This window comes from Balaenoptera ricei, chromosome 10 (genome assembly GCF_028023285.1).
Source record: "Balaenoptera ricei isolate mBalRic1 chromosome 10, mBalRic1.hap2, whole genome shotgun sequence".
In the NCBI taxonomy this organism is placed as follows: Eukaryota; Metazoa; Chordata; class Mammalia; order Artiodactyla; family Balaenopteridae; genus Balaenoptera; species Balaenoptera ricei.
Genome location: NC_082648.1, coordinates 78,897,842 through 78,920,085, shown reverse-complemented (window position 1 = coordinate 78,920,085; position 22,244 = coordinate 78,897,842). Strand labels below are relative to the sequence as shown.

The following is a 22,244-nucleotide window of genomic DNA, read 5'->3' as shown; positions in this document are numbered from 1 at the left end:
TAATGAATTAATTCTTTACATGTGAATGGCTACCAAAGGTAGAGGACTCATTTCTCCATCTTTTACATTTTTCTTTGTTGGCAGTTTCCTTCTTTTTCTATTATTAACCATGTTTCACAGATGAAGCTGACTCTGTCCATTTGTTCTCTACCCCCACTCCCATCCTAGAGAATAATTCTCCCACCAGTATGTCTCATTATCTTTTACTTTCTGATATGCTTGTGCTGGTGTGGACTTGGTCTTCTGAAACATTAGAACTGATCCTGTTCTGTTCCCTTTGTACTAGAATCAGTTAACTTGAGTATTCCCAATCAGCTCAGTTCAGTTTTGTGTCTTCTACCATGGCAGCCATTGGAGTGGTGTGGAGGAAGGAGAGTCCCTTTTTCTGCTGTTTATAATCCAACAGGGGAAGATATGTTCCTCATATCCACAAGAATAATCCTAAATGTGTTTTCTCATGGAATCTTTTTCCTGCATTAGGACCTTGAGGTGTCTGCTCACCATTCTTTGTCAGACTGACAGAGAATTAGGTGCGGTGAACAGAATGTGAGGTTTTGACAGGAAAGAGCATTTCAGACTCAAGAAACAAAAAGAAGCCAGAATTGCTAGAGCTAAAGTAATGAGGGTGAGAGTGGTAAGGCAAGGAGTAGATTGTGCAGATTTTATAGTCCTTGTTAATGAGTTTAGATTTTACACTAACTGCAGTAGGAAGCCATTGATGCTTATTGCTGGTAAATTAATGGGAGATATTTTGCTTTTGGCTCAGGTTCCTGACAGTCAGTTTTATCATTTCCATGAGAAAATGTTCTTCCATTTACAGACAATGTGCTTTAGGAATAAAATTATTTTCCCAAGGATTTTATATATATATATATGCCACTATACATAAAATCTATAGTTTTTTTTTAAGACTTGAGAAAATTAGAATACTAATATGCAGTCACTAGCCATGATTTGTTAAAGAACATTAACTATTAATTCCTGTTTTTTTCAACTTATGCTTAGAGATGACATAACACTACTCAGACAAGAGGTCCAAGACCTACAGGCTTCACTTAAGGTAAGACTAAAAATGATTATACTTGTTTATTTTCAGTGTTTCAGATAAATAACTATGCTAATGCTAATTAAAAACCATTTTCTTTTCTTAGGAGGAAAAATGGTACTCAGAAGAATTAAAGAAAGAATTAGAAAAATTTCAAGGGCTGCAGCAGCAAGTAATTGCTTTTAAATACTTGAAGTGTGTTATTAGTTGTTTATTTTCATTGTTGAAAATCAAGCATAATACTTTTTTGTAAACAGGTGGCCTGATATGAATAACTTCCTAATTTGTTTCTCTGTGTATTAGCCTACATGTATATCCTTTGGTAGTGCTAATGAATGCAAACCAATATAACTAATATGTGGGAAGGTCAGATGTAACTCCTTAAAGGTGCTCCATTAAGAATCATTTACCTATGGATTGTTTAAAACATTATTCTTATTTTCTGACAATATACCTAAATGGTTAAGAAATATAGGTTCAAACAATAGTGAAGCTCTTCAAAGCATTTGTGTTTGTGACAAATTGAAAATCACTAAAATGTCTATTAATAAGGACAGAACTATTAGTAGCTGCTTACAGTTTATATTAGTGGAGATTGTTTGAAAACATGGGAAAACTGATGTATTAATGATGTTAAAAAAATTTGTGTCTTTGTACACACACAGGCACATATGTACTATACAACTTTATATAAAAATAATATATAGGGAAAAGAACAAGAAAATCATTGTGGTATCAAAAGTAGTTATTTTGAGGGATTTCACTTGATATCTCAGATTCTTTATATATATATGTTCTTTATAGCTTAATGTATTTTCTAAACAATGTCTTAACCAATTATGATTTTTATACTAAAATTATTTTGACTTTTATACTAAAATTACATAAAGAATCATAGAATAATGAATTTTACCAAATACATGTATAGTTTTCATTTGTAAGAATAAAACTGACACCCTTTAACTATAGCTCTAATACTTTTATAAAGTAATTAGTGATCCCTGTACACATTATCTTAGCACATTATGACTCCCAGTTGGTCTTTTTGTCTTTTCACCAAAAATTGTGATTTGGACTAGGAAAAAAAACAAATAAATGGATAAAAAGATATCAGTCTTATTACTGCTAAGCTTCTATAATTGAGGTCGCATTAAAGAGGTTTTTAGTAATCTAAAATACTTATAGTTCACTTATGTATGTTTTACATAGATGCCATTAACAATCAGTCAAACATGAGCTGTATTATTTTCCGCACCTGAAAACACAGAGGAAATTGTTTACTAAATTTGAGATGGCTATTTTACATTTATAATAAATTAAATACGTTCCCACAGTGCAATTGCCTTGATAAGAAATTTACCTTTGGGGGAAAATGTATTTTAAATATTGATGATTATTAGCAATCAGTATGTCTAAATCCAATGTATAGGAAAATAAAAAAGTCAAATGTACTATGAGATAACTTATGAAACTTTTTCAGATATATATAATTCTTTAGAATATGGAAATAATGACTAGGTAGTATATTATTTTATTCCTAATGCATGTGATAAATTAAACCTTATGGAATACATTCTTTATTTCGGCTTCTTTAAAGACAATTTATAATCTGGAATTAAAAATTTATGTCTTTAAAGCCAATTTTTTTAGTAGTGTTAGTTTCATGGCATATTTCAGCTTATGAAAATTTTCAACTATTATAAGATTGAATCTTGTCTGCTAACTTAAGTATTTGCTTTAGAATCTATTTTTATAATTGTGATACTTTATGTTACTTATTACTGTATTTATGGAATTTAAGATGCCATCTTGGCAAGACTCATAAAAATTTAATATATGTTAACATAAAAGAATTCTTAGAATCAGTGAGCTACAGTTAACATCATTATTCCAGACTGCCTAGTCGGACCTTAGAGATCTAGAAGAATGTGAGCAGGCCAAGATTTGATTTTCATCAAAATCTTGCTACTTACCTGACAGAATGTGAATTTCAGAGATTTTTTTCACATTGGTAATTGTAACAGTATTGTCTTTTCCTTTTAATGCATTTGTTTATGTTTTTTGTTTTCATCGAGGAGTCTAAACCTGATGGATTAGTGGCTGATTCATCAGCAGGTAACTTTACTTAAAGCTGTTATTTTTTCATTTTTCTTCCTTCTCATCCTTTTTTACTTCTTTCTTTTTCTGTGATGCTTGCTACATGAATTTTGTTTTGTGATTATACTTTATGGCTTTAAAACAGTGAAGATAACAGTCATATTCTAGGCTGAGAGTGTCTATTACCTGTGAACTTTGTAACTTAATCAGTTAATGAAATCTTAGTCCTTTTTTAGTTCATTATATTCTGAAGTTATAAAGAAACTTCTGAAATATTACATTAATATGGTGGTTAATGAAAATTTAGATCTGTATTAAAGAGCGATGCAGTTTTTTCTCTTGAAATAAAAAAATGATGAAACTAGCATCTTTGTAATGGACTTTAACTGGAGGAATGTGCAATGAATAATCAAAATTATATTTTGAGATTAGCTACTGTATTTAATGTCCCTCTGAAATCCCTTTTCTTTATGAGAATGAAGTAGTAGGAGTTGACTGCATATTTTAATTGATTATTTTATTTAAGACCTTGATTGTTCTTAAAACAGTGCTAATTTCATTTCACATTGTGACACATTTCATCAGAGGCACAGGATATATTCCTTTTTGGTCAGTTGACAGATACAGGAAAATAACTGAGAAATGTGAAGTCAAAATAATCCTTAAACAAATATTTATAAATTATTTGGGTATGATTGCTAAATATTCCTTTCATTTGTTTTACATGTTTGTAAACTATGACTTGAGCCTTAAATGAATTGGCTATGCTTAATTCTTTCTTTTTTTAAAAAAATAAATTTATTTATTTTATTTTTGGCTGCACTGGGTCTTTGTTGCTGAATGCTGGCTTTCTCTAGTTGCGGCGAGCTGGGGCTACTCTTTGTTGCGGTGTGCGGGCTTCTCATCGCAGTGGCTTCTCTTGTTGCAGAGCACAGGCTCTAGGCACGCAGGCTTCAGTATTTGCGGCACGTGGGCTCGGTAGTTGTGGCTCACAGGCTCTAGAGTGCAGGCTCAGTAGTTGTGGCGCACGGGCTTACTTATTCCGAGGCATGTGGGATCTTCCTGGACCAGGGCTCCAACCCGTGTCCCCTTCATTGACAGGCGGATTCTTAACCAGGGAAGCCCTATGCTTAATTCTTAAAATGTGAAGATACTCTACTTGTAATTGGCTAGTAGACGCATGTTGATTGTCTTTAACTTCTACAATGATTATGATATAAGTAATAACAATTTAGGAAATGTAATTCACATTGTATTTGAATAATTACTGTACTTTTTTGTAGAACTACAGTCTCTAGAACAGAAGTTAGAAGAAGCCCAAACAGAAAATTTTAATATTAAGCAAATGAAAGACTTATTTGAACAGAAAGCAGCCCAACTTGCCACTGAAATTGCAGGTAAATTAAATCACAATTATTTAGCCAATATATCAGTCACATTACGATTTTGCCATTGTATATCCTAGAAATAAACATTGTATTTTACTGTGATAAAGCATTTGTTATAGATTGTGGTGGTGATTACTGGCATTTAATGATAATAGAGTTGCTATATAAGTTATTTTGTTTGTTCTTCCACCTCCTCCCTTCAAAGGACTGATTTTCTCTGTAAAATTCTTCCTGAATTTTAGAGAGGATGAATTTTCTTTTTGGGTATGCTTAAAGATTAACAAGTAACATTTTGAAGAAGTCAAATAATATAGTACAGATTTAACATTTGGTTATGCTAACAATTACATATAATTTTTTTAACTACATATACATGCTTTTAGGTAAAATATTGTATGTGATTAAGTATACATTAAAATGCTAATTAGTAATTTATTGCTGTGTGGAATTTATGTAGACAAAGACATTTGATCATTTAAAGTTTATCATTTAGCACCAGAGGGCAGACAGCAGAAGCAAGAAGAACTACAGTCATGCAGCCTGTGGAACAAAAACCACATTCACAGAAAGATAGACAAGATGAAAAGGCAGAGGGCTATGTACCAGATGAAGGAACAAGATAAAACCCCAGAAAAACAACTAAATGAAGTGGAGATAGGCAACCTTCCAGAAAAAGAATTCAGAATAATGATAGTGAAGATGATCCAGGACCCCGGAAAAAGAATGGAGGCAAAGATCGAGAAGATGCAAGAAATGTTTAACAAAGACCTAGAAGAATTAAAGAACAAACAAACAGAGATGAACAATACAATAACTGAAATGAAAACTACACTACAAGGAATCAATAGCAGAATAACTGAGGCAGAAGAACGGATAAGTGACCTGGAAGACAGAATGGTGGAATTCACTGCTGCAGAACAAAATAAAGAAAAAAGAATGAAAAGAAATGAAGACAGCCTAAGAGACCTCAGGGACAACATTAAACGCAACAACATTCACATTATAGGGGTCCCAGAAGGAGAAGAGAGAGAGAAAGGACCAGAGAAAATATTTGCAGAGATTATAGTCGAAAACTTCCCTAACATGGGAAAGGAAATAGCCACCCAAGTCCAGGAAGCGCAGCGAGTCCCATACAGGATAAACCCAAGGAGAAACACGCTGAGACACATAGTAATCAAATTGGCAAAAATTAAAGGCAAAGAAAAATTATTGAAAGCCACAAGGGAAAAATGACAACATACAAGGCAACTCCCATAAGGTTAACAGCTGATTTCTCAGCAGAAACTCTACAAGCCAGAAGGGAGTGGCATGATATACTTAAAGTGATGAAAGGGAAGAACCTACAACCTAGATTAGTCTACCCGGCAAGGATCTCATTTAGATTCGATGGAGAAATCAAAAGCTTTACAGACAAGCAAAAGCTAAGAGAATTCAGCACCACCAAACCAGCTCTAAAACAAATGCTAAAGGAACTTCCCTAAGTGGGAAACACAAGAGCAGACAAGGACCTACAAAAACAAACCCAAAACAATTAAGAAAATAGTCATAGGAACATACATATCGATAATTACCTTAAATGTGAATGGATTAAATGCTCCAACCAAAAGACACAGGCTTGCTGAATGGATACAAAAACAAGACCCATATATATGCTGTCTACAAGGGACCCACTTCAGACCTAGGGACACATACAGACTGAAAGTGAGGGGATGGAAAAAGATATTCCATGCAAATGGAAGTCGAAAGAAAGCTGGAGTAGCAATACTCATATCAGATAAAATAGACTTTAAAATAAAGAATGTTCCAAGAGACAAGGAAGGACACTACATAATGATCAAGGGATCAGTCCAAGAAGAAGATATAACAATTATAAATATATATGCACCCAACATAGGAGCACCTCAATACATAAGGCAACTGCTAACAGCTGTAAAAGAGGAAATCGACAGTAACACAATAATAATGGGGGACTTTAGCACCTCACTTACACCAATGGACAGATCATCCAAAATGAAAATAAAGGAAGGAATAAATAAAGGAAACAGAAGCTTTAAATGACACAGTAGACCAGATAGATTTAATTGATATTTATAGGACATTCCATCCAGAAGCAGCAGATTACACTTTCTTCTCAAGTGTGCATGGAATGTTCTCCAAGATAGATCACATCTTGGGTCACAAATCAAGCCTCAGTAAATTGAAGAAAATTGAAATCATATCAAACATCTTTTCTGAGCACAATGCTATCAGAGTAGAAATGAATTACAGGGGAAAAAACGTAAAAAACACAAACACATGGAGGCTAAACACTACGTTACTAAATAACCAAGAGATCACTGAAGAAATCAAAGAGGAAATCAAAAAATACCTAGAAACAAATGACAATGAAAACACGACAATCCAAAACTAATGGGATGCAGCAAAAGCAGTTCTAAGTGGGAAGTTTATAGCTATACAAGCCTACCTCAAGAAACAAGAAAAATCTCAAATAAACAATCTAACCTTACACCTAAAGGAACTAGAGAAAGAAGAACAAACAAAACCCAAAGTTAGCAGAAGGGAAGAAATAATAAAGAAAAGAGCAGAAATAAATGAAATAGAAACAAAGAAAACAATAGCAAAGATCAATAAAACTGAAAGCTGGTTCTTTGAGAAGATAAGCAAAATGGATAAACCATTAACAAGACTCATCAAGAAAAAGAGGGAGAGGACTCAAATCAATAAAATTAGAAATGAAAAAGGAGAAGTTACAACAGACACCGCAGAAATACAAAGGATCCTAAGAGACTGCTACCAGCAACTCTATGCCAGTAAAATGGACAACCTGGAAGAAATGGACAAATTCTTAGAAAGGTATAACCTTCCAAGACTGAACCAGGAAGAAATAGAAAATATGGACAGACCAATCACAAGTAATGTAATTGAAATTGTGATTAAAAATCTTCAAACAAACAAAAGTCCAGGACCAGATGGCTTCACAGATGAATTCTATCAAACATTTAGAGAAGAGCTAAAACCCATCCTTCTCAAACTCTTCCAAAAAATTGCAGAGGAAGGAACACTCCCAAACTCATTCTATGAGACCACCATCACCCTGATACCAAAACCAGAGAAAGATACTACAAAAAAAGAGGATTACAGACCAATATCACTGATGAATATAGATGCAAATATCCTCAACAAAATACTAGCAAACAGAATCCAACAACACATTAAAAGGATCATATACCATGATCAAGTGGGATTTATCCCAGGGATGCAAGGATTCTTCAATATATGCAAATCAATCAATGTGATACACCATATTAACAATTTGAAGAATAAAAACCATATGATCATCTAAATAGATGCAGAAAAAGCTTTTGACAAAATTCAACACCCATTTATGATAAAAACTCTCCAGACAGTGGGCATAGAGGGAACCTACCTCAACAGAATAAAGACCATATATGACAAACCCACAGCAAATATCATTCTCAATGGTGAAAAACTGAAAGCATTCCTCTAAGATCAGGAACAAGACAAGGATGTCCACTCTCACCGCTATTATTCAACATAGTTTTGGAAGTCCTAGCCCCGGCAATCAGAGAAGTAAAAGAAGTGAAAGGAATACAAATTGGAAAAGAAGAAGTAAAACTGTCACTGTTTGCAGATGACATGATACTATACATAGAGAATCCTAAAGATGCCACCAGAAAACTACTAGAGCTAATCAATGAATTTGGTAAAGTTGCAGGGTACAAAATTAATGCACAGAACTCTCTTGCATTCCTATACACTAATGATGTTAAATCTGAAAGAGAAATTAAGGAAACACTCCCATTTAACCATTGCAACAAAAAGAATAAAATACCTAGGAATAAACCTTCCTAAGGAGACAAAAGACCTGTATGCAGAAAACTATAAGACACTGATGAAAGAAATTAAAGATGATACCAACAGATGGAGATATATACCATGTACTTGTTTTGGAAGAATCAATGTTGTGAAAATGACTATACTACCCAAAGCAATCTACAGATTCAATACAATCCCTATCAAATTACCAATGGCATTTTTTACGGTACTAGAAAAAAAAATTTTTAAATTTGTATGGAGACACAAAAGGCCCCAAATAGCCAAAGCAGTCTTGAGGGAAAAAAACAGAGCTGGAGGAATCAGACTCCCTGACTTTAGACTAAACTGCAAAGCTACAGTAATCAAGACAATCTGTTACTGGCACAAAAACAGAAACATAGATCAATGGAACAAGATAGAAAGCCCAGAGATAAACCCACGCACCTATGGTCAACTAATCTATGACATAGGAGGTAAGGATATACAGTGGAGAAAAGACAGCCTCTTCAATAAGTGGTACTGGGAAAACTGGGCAGCCACATGTAAAGGAATGAAATTAGAACACTCCCTAACACCATACACAAAAATAAACTCAAAATGGATTAGAGACCTAAATATAAGACCATACACTATAAAACTCTTAGAGGAAAACATAGGAAAAACACTCTTTGGCATAAATCACAGGAAGATCTTTTTTGATCCACCTCCTAGAGTAATGGAAATAAAAGCAAAAATAAACAAATGGGACCTAATGAAACTTAAAAGCTTTTGCACAGCAAAGGAAACCATAAACAAGATGAAAATACAACTATCAGAATGGGAGAAAATATTTGCAAATGAATCAACAGACAAAGGATTAATCTCCAAAATATATAAACAGCTCATGCAGCTCAATATTAAAAAAAGAAACAACCCAATCCAAAAATGGGTAGAAGACCTAAATAGATATTTCTCCAAAGAAGACATACAGATGGCCAAAAAGCACATGAAAAGCTGCTCAACATCACTAATTATTAGAGAAATGCAAATCAAAACTACAATGAGGTATCACCTCACCCAAGTTAGAATGGGCATCATCAGAAAATCTACAAACAACAAATGCTGGAGAGGGTGTGGAGAAAAGGGAACCCTCTTGCACTGTTGGTGGGAATGTAAACTGATACAGCCACTGTGGAGAACAGTATGGAGGTTCCTTAAAAAACTGAAAATAGCATTACCACATGATCCAGCAATCCCACTACTGGGCATATACGCAGAGAAAACCACAATTCAAAAAGACACATGTACCCCAATGTTCATTGCAGCACTATTTACAATAGCCAGGTCATGGAAGCAACCTAAATGCCCATCGACAGACGAATGGATAAAGAAGATGTGGTACATATATACAATGGAATATTACTCAGCCATTAAAAGGAACAAAATTGAGTCATTTGTTGAGACATGGATGGATCTAGAGACTGTCATACAGAGTGAAGTAAGTCAGAAAGAGAAAGACAAATATCGTATATTAATGCATATATGTGGAACCTAGAAAAATAGTACAGATGAACCGGTTTGCAGGGCAGAAATTGAGACACAGATGTAGAGAACAAACGTATGGGAACCAAGCGGGGAAAGCGGCGGGGGGGTGGTGGTGGTGCTGGGATGAATTGGGCGATTGGGATTGACATGTATACATTGACGTGTATAAAATTGATGACTAATAAGAGCCTGCTGTATAAGAAAATAAAATAAAATTAAAAAATTAAAAAAGTTTATCATTTAATGTAATCAGAAGTATTTTATTGTATATATTTATGGTTATCAAAGGAATGTGAATTTGAATTAGAGTGATATACAGATATATACTGGAATATACAAGAATTTATAAAGCTGTTCTTCCCTAGAGTTAATGTCATGTCATTTGTGTAACTATCCTGAATTAGATATAAAGTCAAAATATGATGAAGAAAGGAGTCTTCGAGAAGCTGCTGAACAAAAAGTGACACATCTAACAGAAGAATTAAACAAAGGAGCAACTATAATTCACGATCTAAAGACTGAACTGGTAATTTAGAAGCCATTTATTAGAATGTACCTTATTTGAAATTGAAAATTGAAATATATACACTGATGAAACGTTTTTGAAAGTACAACCTGAGTAGAATGGAGGAAAGAAAAAATTCCCTATAGTTTTACCACGTAAATGTATATACTTTATATGATTTTTAAAGTAAAAATGGAATTTTATGACACATAATTTATGACATTAACATTTTTGTTGTTTCTATCTTAGTATCAACTGTCTTTTTTAGTAGTTTCCATATTTGCATCTCTGATCTTACCATCCCTTGAACTTTAGTTTTATAAATCCATACTTTTAGGACACTTCTGATTGCATTTCTAGCTTTCATTTCAAATTCAACAAGTATAACATCAAGTCATCCTATTTCCTCTGTAACTGTATTTCTGTCATTGGTACCATGTATTTTCATCACTCTCCCCAGGCTTAACAACTTTGGATCTGTCCTTGCCTCCTTTCCGTCCTTTATTTAGCACTCAAGAAATATATGAATAAATGAATCAACTGTATTCAACCTGCAACAAACCCAAATTATGCTTATACCTGTTTTTTCTTCATGTTATTGACCAGTTTCGTAGGATAAAAAAAGAAGGAATTTAGCATTTATCAAGTGATTGTTATTACCAGTGGGTGTAGTTTGTGAAGGAAAGGAAAGCAATTAAAGCGCTAAGGATAATTGTGAATTTGCGATTTTGTACCATGAGTGGTAATACTATTAAGTATAAGATAGAGCGGGAAAAGGAGAGGATTGTTGGGGGAAGACATCAGTGTTTGATGTTTGGAATCTAGTAATTGATATTAAAGATTGTTTTATTTTGATTTCTTAGTAGTAAAACTATTTTAAAAATGTGTGTTATTTTAGTTTCACTGTGATTTTTAATAAAAATGTGTTGCTTCACAGCTTCAGAGACCTGGAATAGAAGATGTTGCTGTCCTTAAGAAAGAACTGGTCCAAGTTCAAACGCTAATGGACAACATGACCTTGGAACGTGAGAGAGAATCTGAAAAACTCAAAGATGAATGCAAAAAGTTACAAGCAGAACATGCTCACTCACAGGTAATGAAGTTTAGTGCACTTAAACGAGATTGATGTTAACTTGTTTAGTGTGCACTCTTGAGTGAAGCCAGGATTTTTCTGAGTGACCTATCAAGCAGTATTTGCCTTTCTTTCATCTGGTCTGGGTAATATTTGTATATAGTCAATATGGTCTGGTAGTCAATATTTTTAATCTTTGCTCTATGAAGCTAGAGACTTAGAGAAGAATGTTTGCATACAAGAGTATTATTCTGTTTAATAAATGATGTATATTGTGTAGAAATTATATTTAAAGTTAAATTTGCTCCAGACTAGTCAGTAAGTAGTAATTAAGTTTATTTCAGTTTGGTAGGGGTAAAGGAAGTATGATTTCATTTTCTTCATTTGTATAACCAATGTTGTTTAGAAAAAGTATTTAAGACTTATTTTCCATTCGACTTCTTTTTCATTTATCAGCTATTTAATTATGTGGTTGAAAGAAGTCATAAAAATCATCTAGTCTAACACTCCATCCAGGAATTCCCTTTATAGCATCTCTGATAAGTGATCTACAACTCTTGCTAGGTGACGTGGGGGGTGCATATTTCTTCCTAAGTCAGCCATTCCATTGAGTTGGCATTTGTTTCCCTATGATTTACATGCACTGGTTCCAGTTCTCAGGAATTAAACATAATAAATTGTTCTTTTCCACATGAAATATTTGAAGACTGTTCATATTTACTCTGAGTTTTTTTCTCTTCCCGGATAAACATTCTCAGTTTCTTCTACTATTTCTTGCATGACTTTGGCCTGTAAATCCCTTATATAATTATGTCAGCATATGACAAACTCTAGGATGTGTAGTAAATATACTTGCTTAAAAATGATAGCCTTTGTCCTTCCTACTGTATCATAGGAGGTATTTTGTTATAACTACTACTATGTGTAGTTCTTAAGCTCCCATATATGATACAGACCTCTGTTTTTCATGTTTTCAGTTTAAAACGTTAAGTTATAGTGACATTTCAACTTGCATCTCTTTCTTAGAGTTTTTCAGCTGGTGATCTAAAAGCCACTCTATTCATAATTAGTAACTTATTAATGAGCTATGGAGTATAAATATAGATAACCCATGTCATCCTTTATTTTAGTTCCTCCTATATCTTATCAGTGGAGGAATGGTGAAAGTTTATGGGTACAACATGCATAGGCATGTGAGGCTTTATGATGCCTAACACTTCATACTTTAAAGTTTATGAACTTCAGGTGCAGATTTCCCAAAAGTGATCTTTGTAGCCCAATGACACATAGTCCCACAAATTTTCAAATAATTCCAGGGAGTTCATGAATTTATCAAAGCCAATAAAAAGCTCCTAATGTGTAATCAAGGAGAGGCTGAATCAAAGAAGTCTCATGAGGTAAAATCCCATCCAAATAATGCTTGAATAGAAATTTCTTTTAACCCTGTAAGTTAAGTATTAAGTTTGTTTTATATTTAAGGAATCTGGGCTCAATGAGGTTAAATAACTTGTTCAAGGTCATGCACCTAACATAAAGAAGCGTGGATTAGAACTCAAGTCCTGTCTGAAGCTCGTGGTCTTTCTATATCATGTTATTTCCCATTTTAGGTGGTCTGGTGATTGCCTTAGAAGTAAATTTGTGCTATTAATCTTGATCTAATACTTATTTTTATTACTTTTTATATCTTGACATATTGTATATTTGTATTGAGTATAGCTTAAAGTACTTTTGAGTTGTGTCTCATACCATTTCCATATGAAAAAAATTACTGTCTAAATATTCCATCTCATTTATTTGTTTATAACTGTTTTTAGCTTCTGCTTACTCCTTGAAAAATGGCATGTATTTTATTAATTTATTAAAATTCATTTCTATTTAGTCTCAGTTAAGTGTGTTAGTGAATTCTATAACTTGAACTTAATAGAAAAAAAACTATTTTATATATTACTGTTTTACTGAACCTAAAACATTGGAATCAGAAACAAAACAGTAAAAGGAATTAAAGAAACTAAAAATGTAATGATTTGTTTGGTATTTCTAGTTGAGGCTCAAGATATACAATCTGGTATTATACATTGTTAAATATGTTCCATTCCTTTCATTAACAATATAACTTATGAATTCATTGACATTTAAAAAAATCTAGATATTTTAGAAGGCATATAGAAAAATAACTCATTCTAAAACATTTAAAAGTACTTTTTAAATAATTAGCTTTTCTTTAGATCAGAAGTTAAGGTTAATAAAAGTATGATTCATAAAAATCTACATTATTAAAAATATCAAAGCTATAATCAACTTATATTTGGTGTTGTCTTTAATGGAAATGATTTTTTAAGAATTTAATTTTTATTCCAAATATACTTATTTGAATCCCAATTTTTAAAGCTAAAAAGGTTATAAAGAGATGGAATAAGTACGATTACACTCATGCATAGTTACTAAAGAGAGCATTTAAGTATCATTTAAACGAATGCTAGTATAAGGGATCAGATTTAGAGGTGTGTTTGGACTTTTTATTGTATGTTCAATGTGTACTTTTGTCAGTCTTGTCTTCCACCTTTCATCCATCATTTTATTTTATTTTTTTCTGCTTTCTAATGGAGATGCTTAAACTTGAGGTAATGTGTTTTTGGAAGGCTTTTTAATATTAGTAGTTTAGTACTACTTTTAATATAGCACCTTCTAGCACCATATGGCAATTTTGTGTTTTAAGGCAATCTCAGAACTTCAAACATATGCTCATTTTTGTTTTATTAATCAAGCAAATTTTTAACCATCTTTAAAATGATTATTTACTAAAACTAGTAGAATATTAGGACAATAATTATAATAAAGCACTAGCAGGAGGTTTGCATGAAATATTTTTCCTTAATTATTTTGTAATTTAAAATTTTGTAGTAAAAATTCGATGTTAAATTCAATAACGTGGCTTCAAGGAAATGCAAACTATATAGGGTCTTATATACTGTTTCCTTGTGTACAAATATCTTGTAACTTCTTGGAGATAGAGTCATTCATCCCTTTAGTGAGTATTTTTTGAATGCCTGAGTGTCAGCAACTATTTTACATGTGGGAAATACAACAGTGAATAAGATACAGTGCCTGCTTTCATAAAGCTTATATTCCTTTGTGGAAACCAAATAATATATAAGTAAACCAAATCATGATAGAAAGTCAGTTAATGCTAAGTGCTATATAGAAAAACAAAGCAGGATATGGACAGTAGTGGGGCTGGCAATAATGTGGGACAATTTTAGATAGAATGATCAGGGAAGGTATCCTCAAAGAGGATACATGGAAGAAGAATGAAGTAAGCAAGAAGCAGGGTGAAGAATTGGGAGCAGCATTCCCAGGAAGAGAGAGTGCAAGTGCTAAAGATTTCTAGGCACAGATGAGCTTGTCCCATTAACTAGTGAGGACTGTCTGTGTGACTTGAAGAACCTTCTTTTTGAATTTCACCCATAGTGATATTACTATAGTGAATGTATTTATTTCCTTTAAAATTTTGTCTTTCTTCAGTCTTTATTTTTTTTTAAATAGAAACATATGATCACTGTCAAAAATTAAAACGACTCATAATGTGCAGTAGAGAGAGTGAAAGTGTCCTATAATTCACTCCTGTTCCTCTCCTTCCCCATAACTAAAATGTACCTTTAGGTGTATACTTTTCCCACTTCTTTCTTTTTTCCCCCCTTGAGTAAAGTGAAAATTTTTAAATGCTTGCTTTTATATTTTTAAAAATTCTAGTTTAAAAACATATACATATTTAGTGTACGAAGGATACATTATAAAATTATTTATGTTACTGTATCTAAAAGGATACATTTGCTTTACATTTTCTTTGTTTAGTTCCTTTTATATGTTGGCATTTATCAGCAAGATAGATACTAGATAGATGTTACACATGGCTAACTGTATCTTATAAACTTCAATGTGGAATCGTGGTATTTTAATGAAATATACTCAAAATTTGCATTTTAGTACACTGTTACTTATTTCTGTTTATTATGTGTGAGATATTCTAGTAATTCCTTTGAAGAGAGAGTTAGAAGGAGGGATTTAAATACGATAATTTATTTTCCTGTGTGATAAGTAGGCATTTGTACTACATGATTAAAACACACTAATTTAAAGTAGCTGGATTGTTCCTAATATTTTTATTAACATCCATAATGTTGCTAATAGAAAGTGATTCTGAGATTCAAAGTTGTTAGACCTAGCAAATTGAAATAAACTTCCAATACCTATATCCATTTCAAGGTTACATGACCAGTTCAAGACAGAAAGTGTTTAGGATATACTTTTTACCTGAAAACAGTTAAAAATACATGAATATTTAAACATTTTTCTTCTTTGAAGTATATTTTATATACATGTTTTCCTTAAAAAATCAGGTTATAAACATATCTCAGACGTGCTGTCATTCCCCAAAACATTTTTGAAACCTCTTTTTATTGACTTTAAACCAGTTTGGAAAGCACTCAAAAAACTAGTTTCATTAATTTATGGTTATTAAAATAAGCCCAAGTGTTTGATCATTCAGTTCAGTTACCTTGTTTACTAGTTTGTTTCTAAAACTTTATACCTTCATCCATTATCCTTATACCTTCATCCACAGTGGATTTGGTTTTATTACAATGAGAATCCTTTAACAAAAAAAAGGGCCACGCATTCTGGAAGGCCTTCCAAAAGAAGTAGCAAAGATCACTTGGCATTATTGTCACAATAAATTAGTAGCCTTCTAAGATTTTTTCCTTGAAGATGAAAGTACTCACTTGTAATATATGATATAGGTAACTGCAATGTGTTCATTTAAAAAAATTAAGAAATTTATTGTATTCATATTACAGTTTATTTACTGATGAAGAATATAGGCAATGAAAATAATCGTAACGTTAAGAATGTAAAAAGTAAAGCCAGTAAGCAGTATTAGAAATGAAAAAGTTCTCCTGTTAATATCACTTGCAGGAAACCATACTTAAAAGGCAGTACTTAGTCTCTCTCTAGTGGTTGAAGCTTTCATGTATAGGAAGCTTGTATTTCCAGGCTCTTTGCTTATCTTTCTCTTACCTTATTTATTAAATGATTAAACCATTGTTTTCATTATAGACATTAATTTTCATTTAAACAATATTAAATGCATTAAAGCAAATTCATACCCAGCTATTCTCCATGATCACAGAGTGATCCAGGTTAATAAAACTATATATAGCTTCTGTTTGATAACTTCTTTGGACAAATACTTTCCATTACAGTCCAAAAGATGATTCACCACTTTCAAAGGTAATTCTATGTTGGTTGTTGCATTTAACATGATTCTGAAGTAAAAAAAAGGCTGTGCACAGAAACTGGGAGAAAATATAGGCATAACTTGCATATCCTTTTTAAATTCAGGAGGATTAAAGTATAGAATTTAAAGCCAGTAAATTCATGTTTGCAGTTTGGTGCTTACTTCAGACACATAAAATAGGATGTCAACCTTTCATTTCATGTATTATTAAATAAATGAAGTTATATATTTTGGATAAATTTTAAAAATTAATTTTCAGCCAGAAAAGATGTAAGGGTGGTAAGATAAAGAATCAAGTTGAAATTTCTGAGTTATTTCAGTTCAACAACAATGACAAAAATCTATGTAATCTGAAAACCTTTGGATGCTTCCATTTCCTTTTTTATTTTAGTTTGCTCTAATTTTTTTTTTTCCTTTTAGGCCACAATAAACCAGCTGAGGAGTGAACTTGCCAAAGGCCCCCAGGAAGTTGCTGTGTATGTGCAGGAACTACAAAAACTTAAAAGTTCAGTTAATGAATTAACACAAAAAAATCAGGTGAGAATTTAAAAACTACATATAATGGTGAATTGATTTTATAGACCTTAAATTTTAATCTTGTGTATGTTATTTATATATTGGCACAGTACAGTATGACTTGTTCTGTGTGGGTTTTTTTTTTTAAGTGTTATTTACATTCACATTGTTATGCAACCAATTTCAGAAGTCTTTTCATCTTGTAAAACTAAAACTCAACACTCATTAAACAACTCCCCATTCACTGTCTCCCCTGCCCCAAACCCCTTCTACTTTCTATATCTATGAATTTACTGTTCTAAGTAACTCATATGAGTGGAATCATACAGTATTTGTCTTGTTGTGTTTGGCTTATTTCACATAGGATAATGTCCTCAAGGTTCATTCATGTTATAGCATGTGTCAGAATTTCCTACCTTTTTAAGGTTATATTACATTGTATGTATATATTGTATTATCTATCATCCGTTGCTTCCTTCTTTTGGCTAGTTCTGTTGTCAATAGTGCTGCTTTCAACGTGGGTATACAAATATCTATTTGTGATCCTGCTTTCATTTTTTTTGGGGGTAGATACCCAGAATTGGAATTGCTGGATCGTATTGGTAATTCTATTTTCAGTTTTTTGAAGAAATCACCATACTGTTTTCCATAGTGGCTATATCCTTTTAAATTCTCATCAACAGTGCACAAGGATTCAACAGTTTCTTCACATCCTTGCCAACATTTGTTATTTTCTGTGATTTTTATTTGTCTGTCTTTTTTATAGTAACCATCCTAATGAGTGTTAAGATGGTGTCTCCTCATGGTTGATTTGCATTTCCCTAATGATTAAGATGTTGAGCATCTTTTCATATGCTTGTTGGCTATGTAATTTTCTTTGGGTTGTTTGTGTTTTTGTGTTGAGTTGTAGGAATTCTTTATATGTTTTTCGATATTAACTCCTTATCAGATATATGATTTGCAAATATTTTCTCTTAGGTTGCCTTTTCACTCTGTTGATTGTATCTTTTTATAAAGGAAAAACGCTCCTGTGTGTCTGTACTCTCAATACTGTACTACAGCTTCACTTCTGACATCAGATGTGAGGGTGTTCCGTATATTAACGGTTCTCAACACCAGCTGGGTGTCCTACAGTTTAGCTCAACTCTTACACTGCTTACCTGGAGCTAGCATCAGATTCCACAGATGAAGGGTGCAGTCCTGCAGGGCTGTGCCTGAGCACCCCAACCCCACCTCCCCCACGCACCCCAATTCAGACACCAACTGAAAGTCCAGCTTGTTACTTGTACTTCTGACCAACTGGCTATAAATGAGAGGTTCCCAATCCCCTGCCTCCGGTGTGATTAATTTGCTAGAGTAACTCACAAAATTTGGGAAGACATTTTACTTACTAGATTACTGGCTTATTATAGATGACTATAACATAAGAACAGTGAGATGGAAGAGATGCATAGGGCGAGATATGTGTGAAAGGGTTTGAAGCTTCCCTGCTTTCTCTGGGTGCTCTCCACGTGTTCATCAACTCAGAGTCTCTCAAAACCCTTTCCTTCCTACACGGGCATGATTGATTAAATCATTGACCACTGGTGATTAATTTAACCTTTAGCCCCTCTTCCCTCCCTGGAGGTCGGGGTGGGACTGAAAGTTCCAACCTTTTCTTCAAGGTTGGTTCCCCTGGCAACCAACCCCCATCCTTAGGGCTTTCTAAAAAATCACTTCATGAATACGAACTCATAGGTGGTTGAAAGGGGCTTGTTAGGAATAACAAAGGATATCTTTATTGCTCTTATCACAGGGAATTCCTGGGGTTTTAGGAGCCTGGTTCCAGGAATGGGGACCAAGACCAAATGTATGTTTTACAATATCACACCTTTGATGCACGGAAGTTTTAAATTTGAGAGAATTCAATTTATCTATTTTTATTTTTGTTGCTATGCTTTTGGTGCCATATCCAAGAAATCATTGCTAAGTTCAGCGTCATGAAGCTTTTCACCGATGTTTTCTTCTAATAGTTTTATAGTTTTAGGTCTTTGATTCATTTTGAATTATTTTTTTTAATAGTGTAAGGTAAGGGTCCAGTTTCATTCTTTTGCATATGGAAATCCAGTTTTCCCAGCACCATTTGTTGAAAGGACTGTCCTTTTCCTATTGAATGGTCCTGGAGCCCTTGTTGAAAATCATTTGACCATGTATGTGAGTGTTTATTTCTGGGCTCTCTAGTCTTCCTCTGTTGGTCTATATGTCTTTCTTTACACCAGTACCACATTGTTTTGACTACTGAATGTTTCAATAAGTTTTGAAATCAGAAAGTATGAGACCTCCAACTTTATTCTTATTCTGTATTCTGTAATGTTAATATTTTCTGCCTTGGTTCTTTAAAGATGAGCAACAGATAATATTTAGTTTTGGGATAGGGCAGGTATTGGTATCAGTACTTTTTTTTCCCATGTCTTTACTTTTTTGGTGGTGGAGGAATAGGAAGTTATTAAATCTTTTTACTCAAAGGTATGGTGAATTTGTTGGCTTTGCTTTAATGACTTAATTAATTCTCATATCTGCTTTTACATTTAATCTGTTGTGATATGTTTGAAGCGTGTGAAGAAAATTTAGTCTCACAGATGTGTAGTTGGAAAACGGAGGACTATCTTAATAGCCTTTTCAGATAATTGTAGCTATTTTTATTTGATATTAAACTGAAACTAAAGTATAGTTTCTCAAAAGTTAATTACAGTGTAGAATCGGAAACCATAGTAATGCAATTTTTGTACTTCGTAACAATAAAATTTTTTCCTCTGTCTTGCGTTTTGAATGGGTCTTTCCTGTGCATGATTTTGTAACATTATGCATTAGTCATGTGGAAAATATTGGTTCACTGAGTTATGCAGATTTTTTTTCCAAATATTGACACATTTCATTGTACAATATAAAACTAATCACATTTGTCAATATCACCATCAATCTTAAAATACCTTATACATATGAGGAAGTGTCAAGCTCATGGTAGTGGATACAAGTTTTCCAAAATTCTGAGCTTCATTTGGAAGCTTGAATTTTATCATTGGCAACCAATACTATCAGTTCTATCCTTTGAAGTGACAGATTTTCTTCCTCCCCAAATCTGAATAGTCATAGTTTGTCTGTCATTCTTAAAAATGGTGTTTCATGGAAAAAAGCAACTAGCTCAGTTTATAATTCAATCACATAAATGCTCTTCTGTATGACAGTTATATTATTTGGTATGCAGCAGAAGTGACCCATATATACTTCCTATTTTTTCACAGTTTTTCTTTTGTCTTGCTATTTCAAATATTGCGGCTATGAACATTCACATACGAATCTCATGCATTTGTGTAAGAATTTCTCTATTATGTAGTCTCACGGGAAATTGCTGGGTTATAGGCTATATACATAATCAAATTTACTAGGTGATCCCAAACTATTTTTCAGAGTAATTATACCAGTTTACCATTGTCCATTTTTCCGTATACTCCTGGTGCTGACTGGTTTTTAAAATTTAATCTTTTTTATGTTTTATGAAAACCTCTGTGTTTCCCTACCCCCTTTTTTCCCTCCTGTCAAGCTATATGTAGAAAACTTCCACGTATACTCTAGTTTCATCTTTGTCCCTCAGTTTGATTTTTAATTTCTTTGAGCTCAGAGTTGACCTTCTACCTCTTGGAAATTTACCAGAGGTGTACACACAATGGATGTTTATGATCAGTGTAATTTATTTTGTCTTTTTGAAACATTAAACTATTAATAAGGGATAATGAAGCACAGGTTGTGTGTGTGTGTGTGTGTGTGTGTGTGTATATATATATATATATATATATATATATTCACACATGCATGTGTACATTCACACTATTAAAGGAAGTACTATGTTTTTTTTTATGAATAATACATAGACTCAAGATGGTTTAGTATGGTAAAATTAGAATATTTTTGATTAGGGAATAATAGGATTTTCTACTAATCTTACTAATAGTAAGACTTCAAATTTTTTTTTGAAGTTTTTTCCTGTTTAGGATTTTTTTCTCCAGTTAGAGCAAGCACAGATGTGCATCTACCTTTTTTTATTATCCTTGCTCCCCGACCTCTCCTCACCCAAGTCCTTGGCAAACCATGATTGTTGACAGTGGTGATATCCAAGTGTTATGAATTTGGAAATCTCTGTGCCTGGTCTTTTGAAGGCTATTAATGAAATGCCTTGGGCAGCTTTTGTGGGTCATAGGCAGCATCAAGGTTGATAAATAACATTATAAAATATAATGAATTGAAAAAATAGTTGCTTTTGTGTTAATGTCAAGATTTTCAGCATTAAACCAGTGTTTTTTAATCACTGGCTCTGAAAACTTAAAAACAAGCCAGGAATCTTGAAGAAATTTCCTTTTTAGTTTCTAATAAGAATCATATGCTGACATTTAAACAAAATTCTGCGGCTCAATTTAATTAACTATTTCCATATAAATTCTGAACAAAATCATATGCTTATTTAAAGCTACTAATTGATCAGTATAGGTCATTGTAAGAGACTGAGTTATTATTTGGGCCTCACCTCTTACCCATTTTCCATCCTTCATTGCTCTCCGCTTTCCAACAGTCTCAGTATTAAGATGCTCATAGGCCAAAGCAGAAGCCAGATATGGCAAGTAGTTGTATTGCTGTGTATTACCACTGTATTGCAAAGTGGTATATTGAGATGAACAGCATAGTACAGTGGTCAAAGGCATGTTTAAATCCCAGCTTTGTCACTGACTGGCTGTAACACAGAGCCTCTCAAAGTCTCTTTCCTCTTCTGCTAAGAAGTACTGTTATACTTATTTGCCTCTTAGGATTGATATGAGTATTAAAAAAATTAATAGATGTTGAAGTGCTTAGACCACTGCCTGGCTTAGAGTAAGCACCTCAGTGAATATTTGTTGTTACTGTTTTTATTTACTGTAAGTTTTGTGATGCAGAGTTGA

At 33.1% G+C, this 22,244-nt stretch overlaps 1 protein-coding gene across 3 annotated transcripts in view; it reads left to right on the top strand.

Annotated features, from left to right (window-relative positions):
- EEA1 (early endosome antigen 1) overlaps window positions 1-22,244 on the top strand; it is a 133,019-nt gene that overhangs the window by 47,264 nt on the left and 63,511 nt on the right. For all 3 annotated transcript variants that reach the window (XM_059936661.1, XM_059936660.1, XM_059936662.1), the window contains 7 exons: window positions 1,006-1,060; window positions 1,152-1,217; window positions 3,121-3,160; window positions 4,426-4,539; window positions 10,296-10,417; window positions 11,334-11,489; window positions 17,182-17,298. In XM_059936661.1, the coding sequence (XP_059792644.1) occupies window positions 1,006-1,060; window positions 1,152-1,217; window positions 3,121-3,160; window positions 4,426-4,539; window positions 10,296-10,417; window positions 11,334-11,489; window positions 17,182-17,298 (670 nt within the window). The remainder of the gene's footprint in view (window positions 1-1,005; window positions 1,061-1,151; window positions 1,218-3,120; window positions 3,161-4,425; window positions 4,540-10,295; window positions 10,418-11,333; window positions 11,490-17,181; window positions 17,299-22,244) is intronic.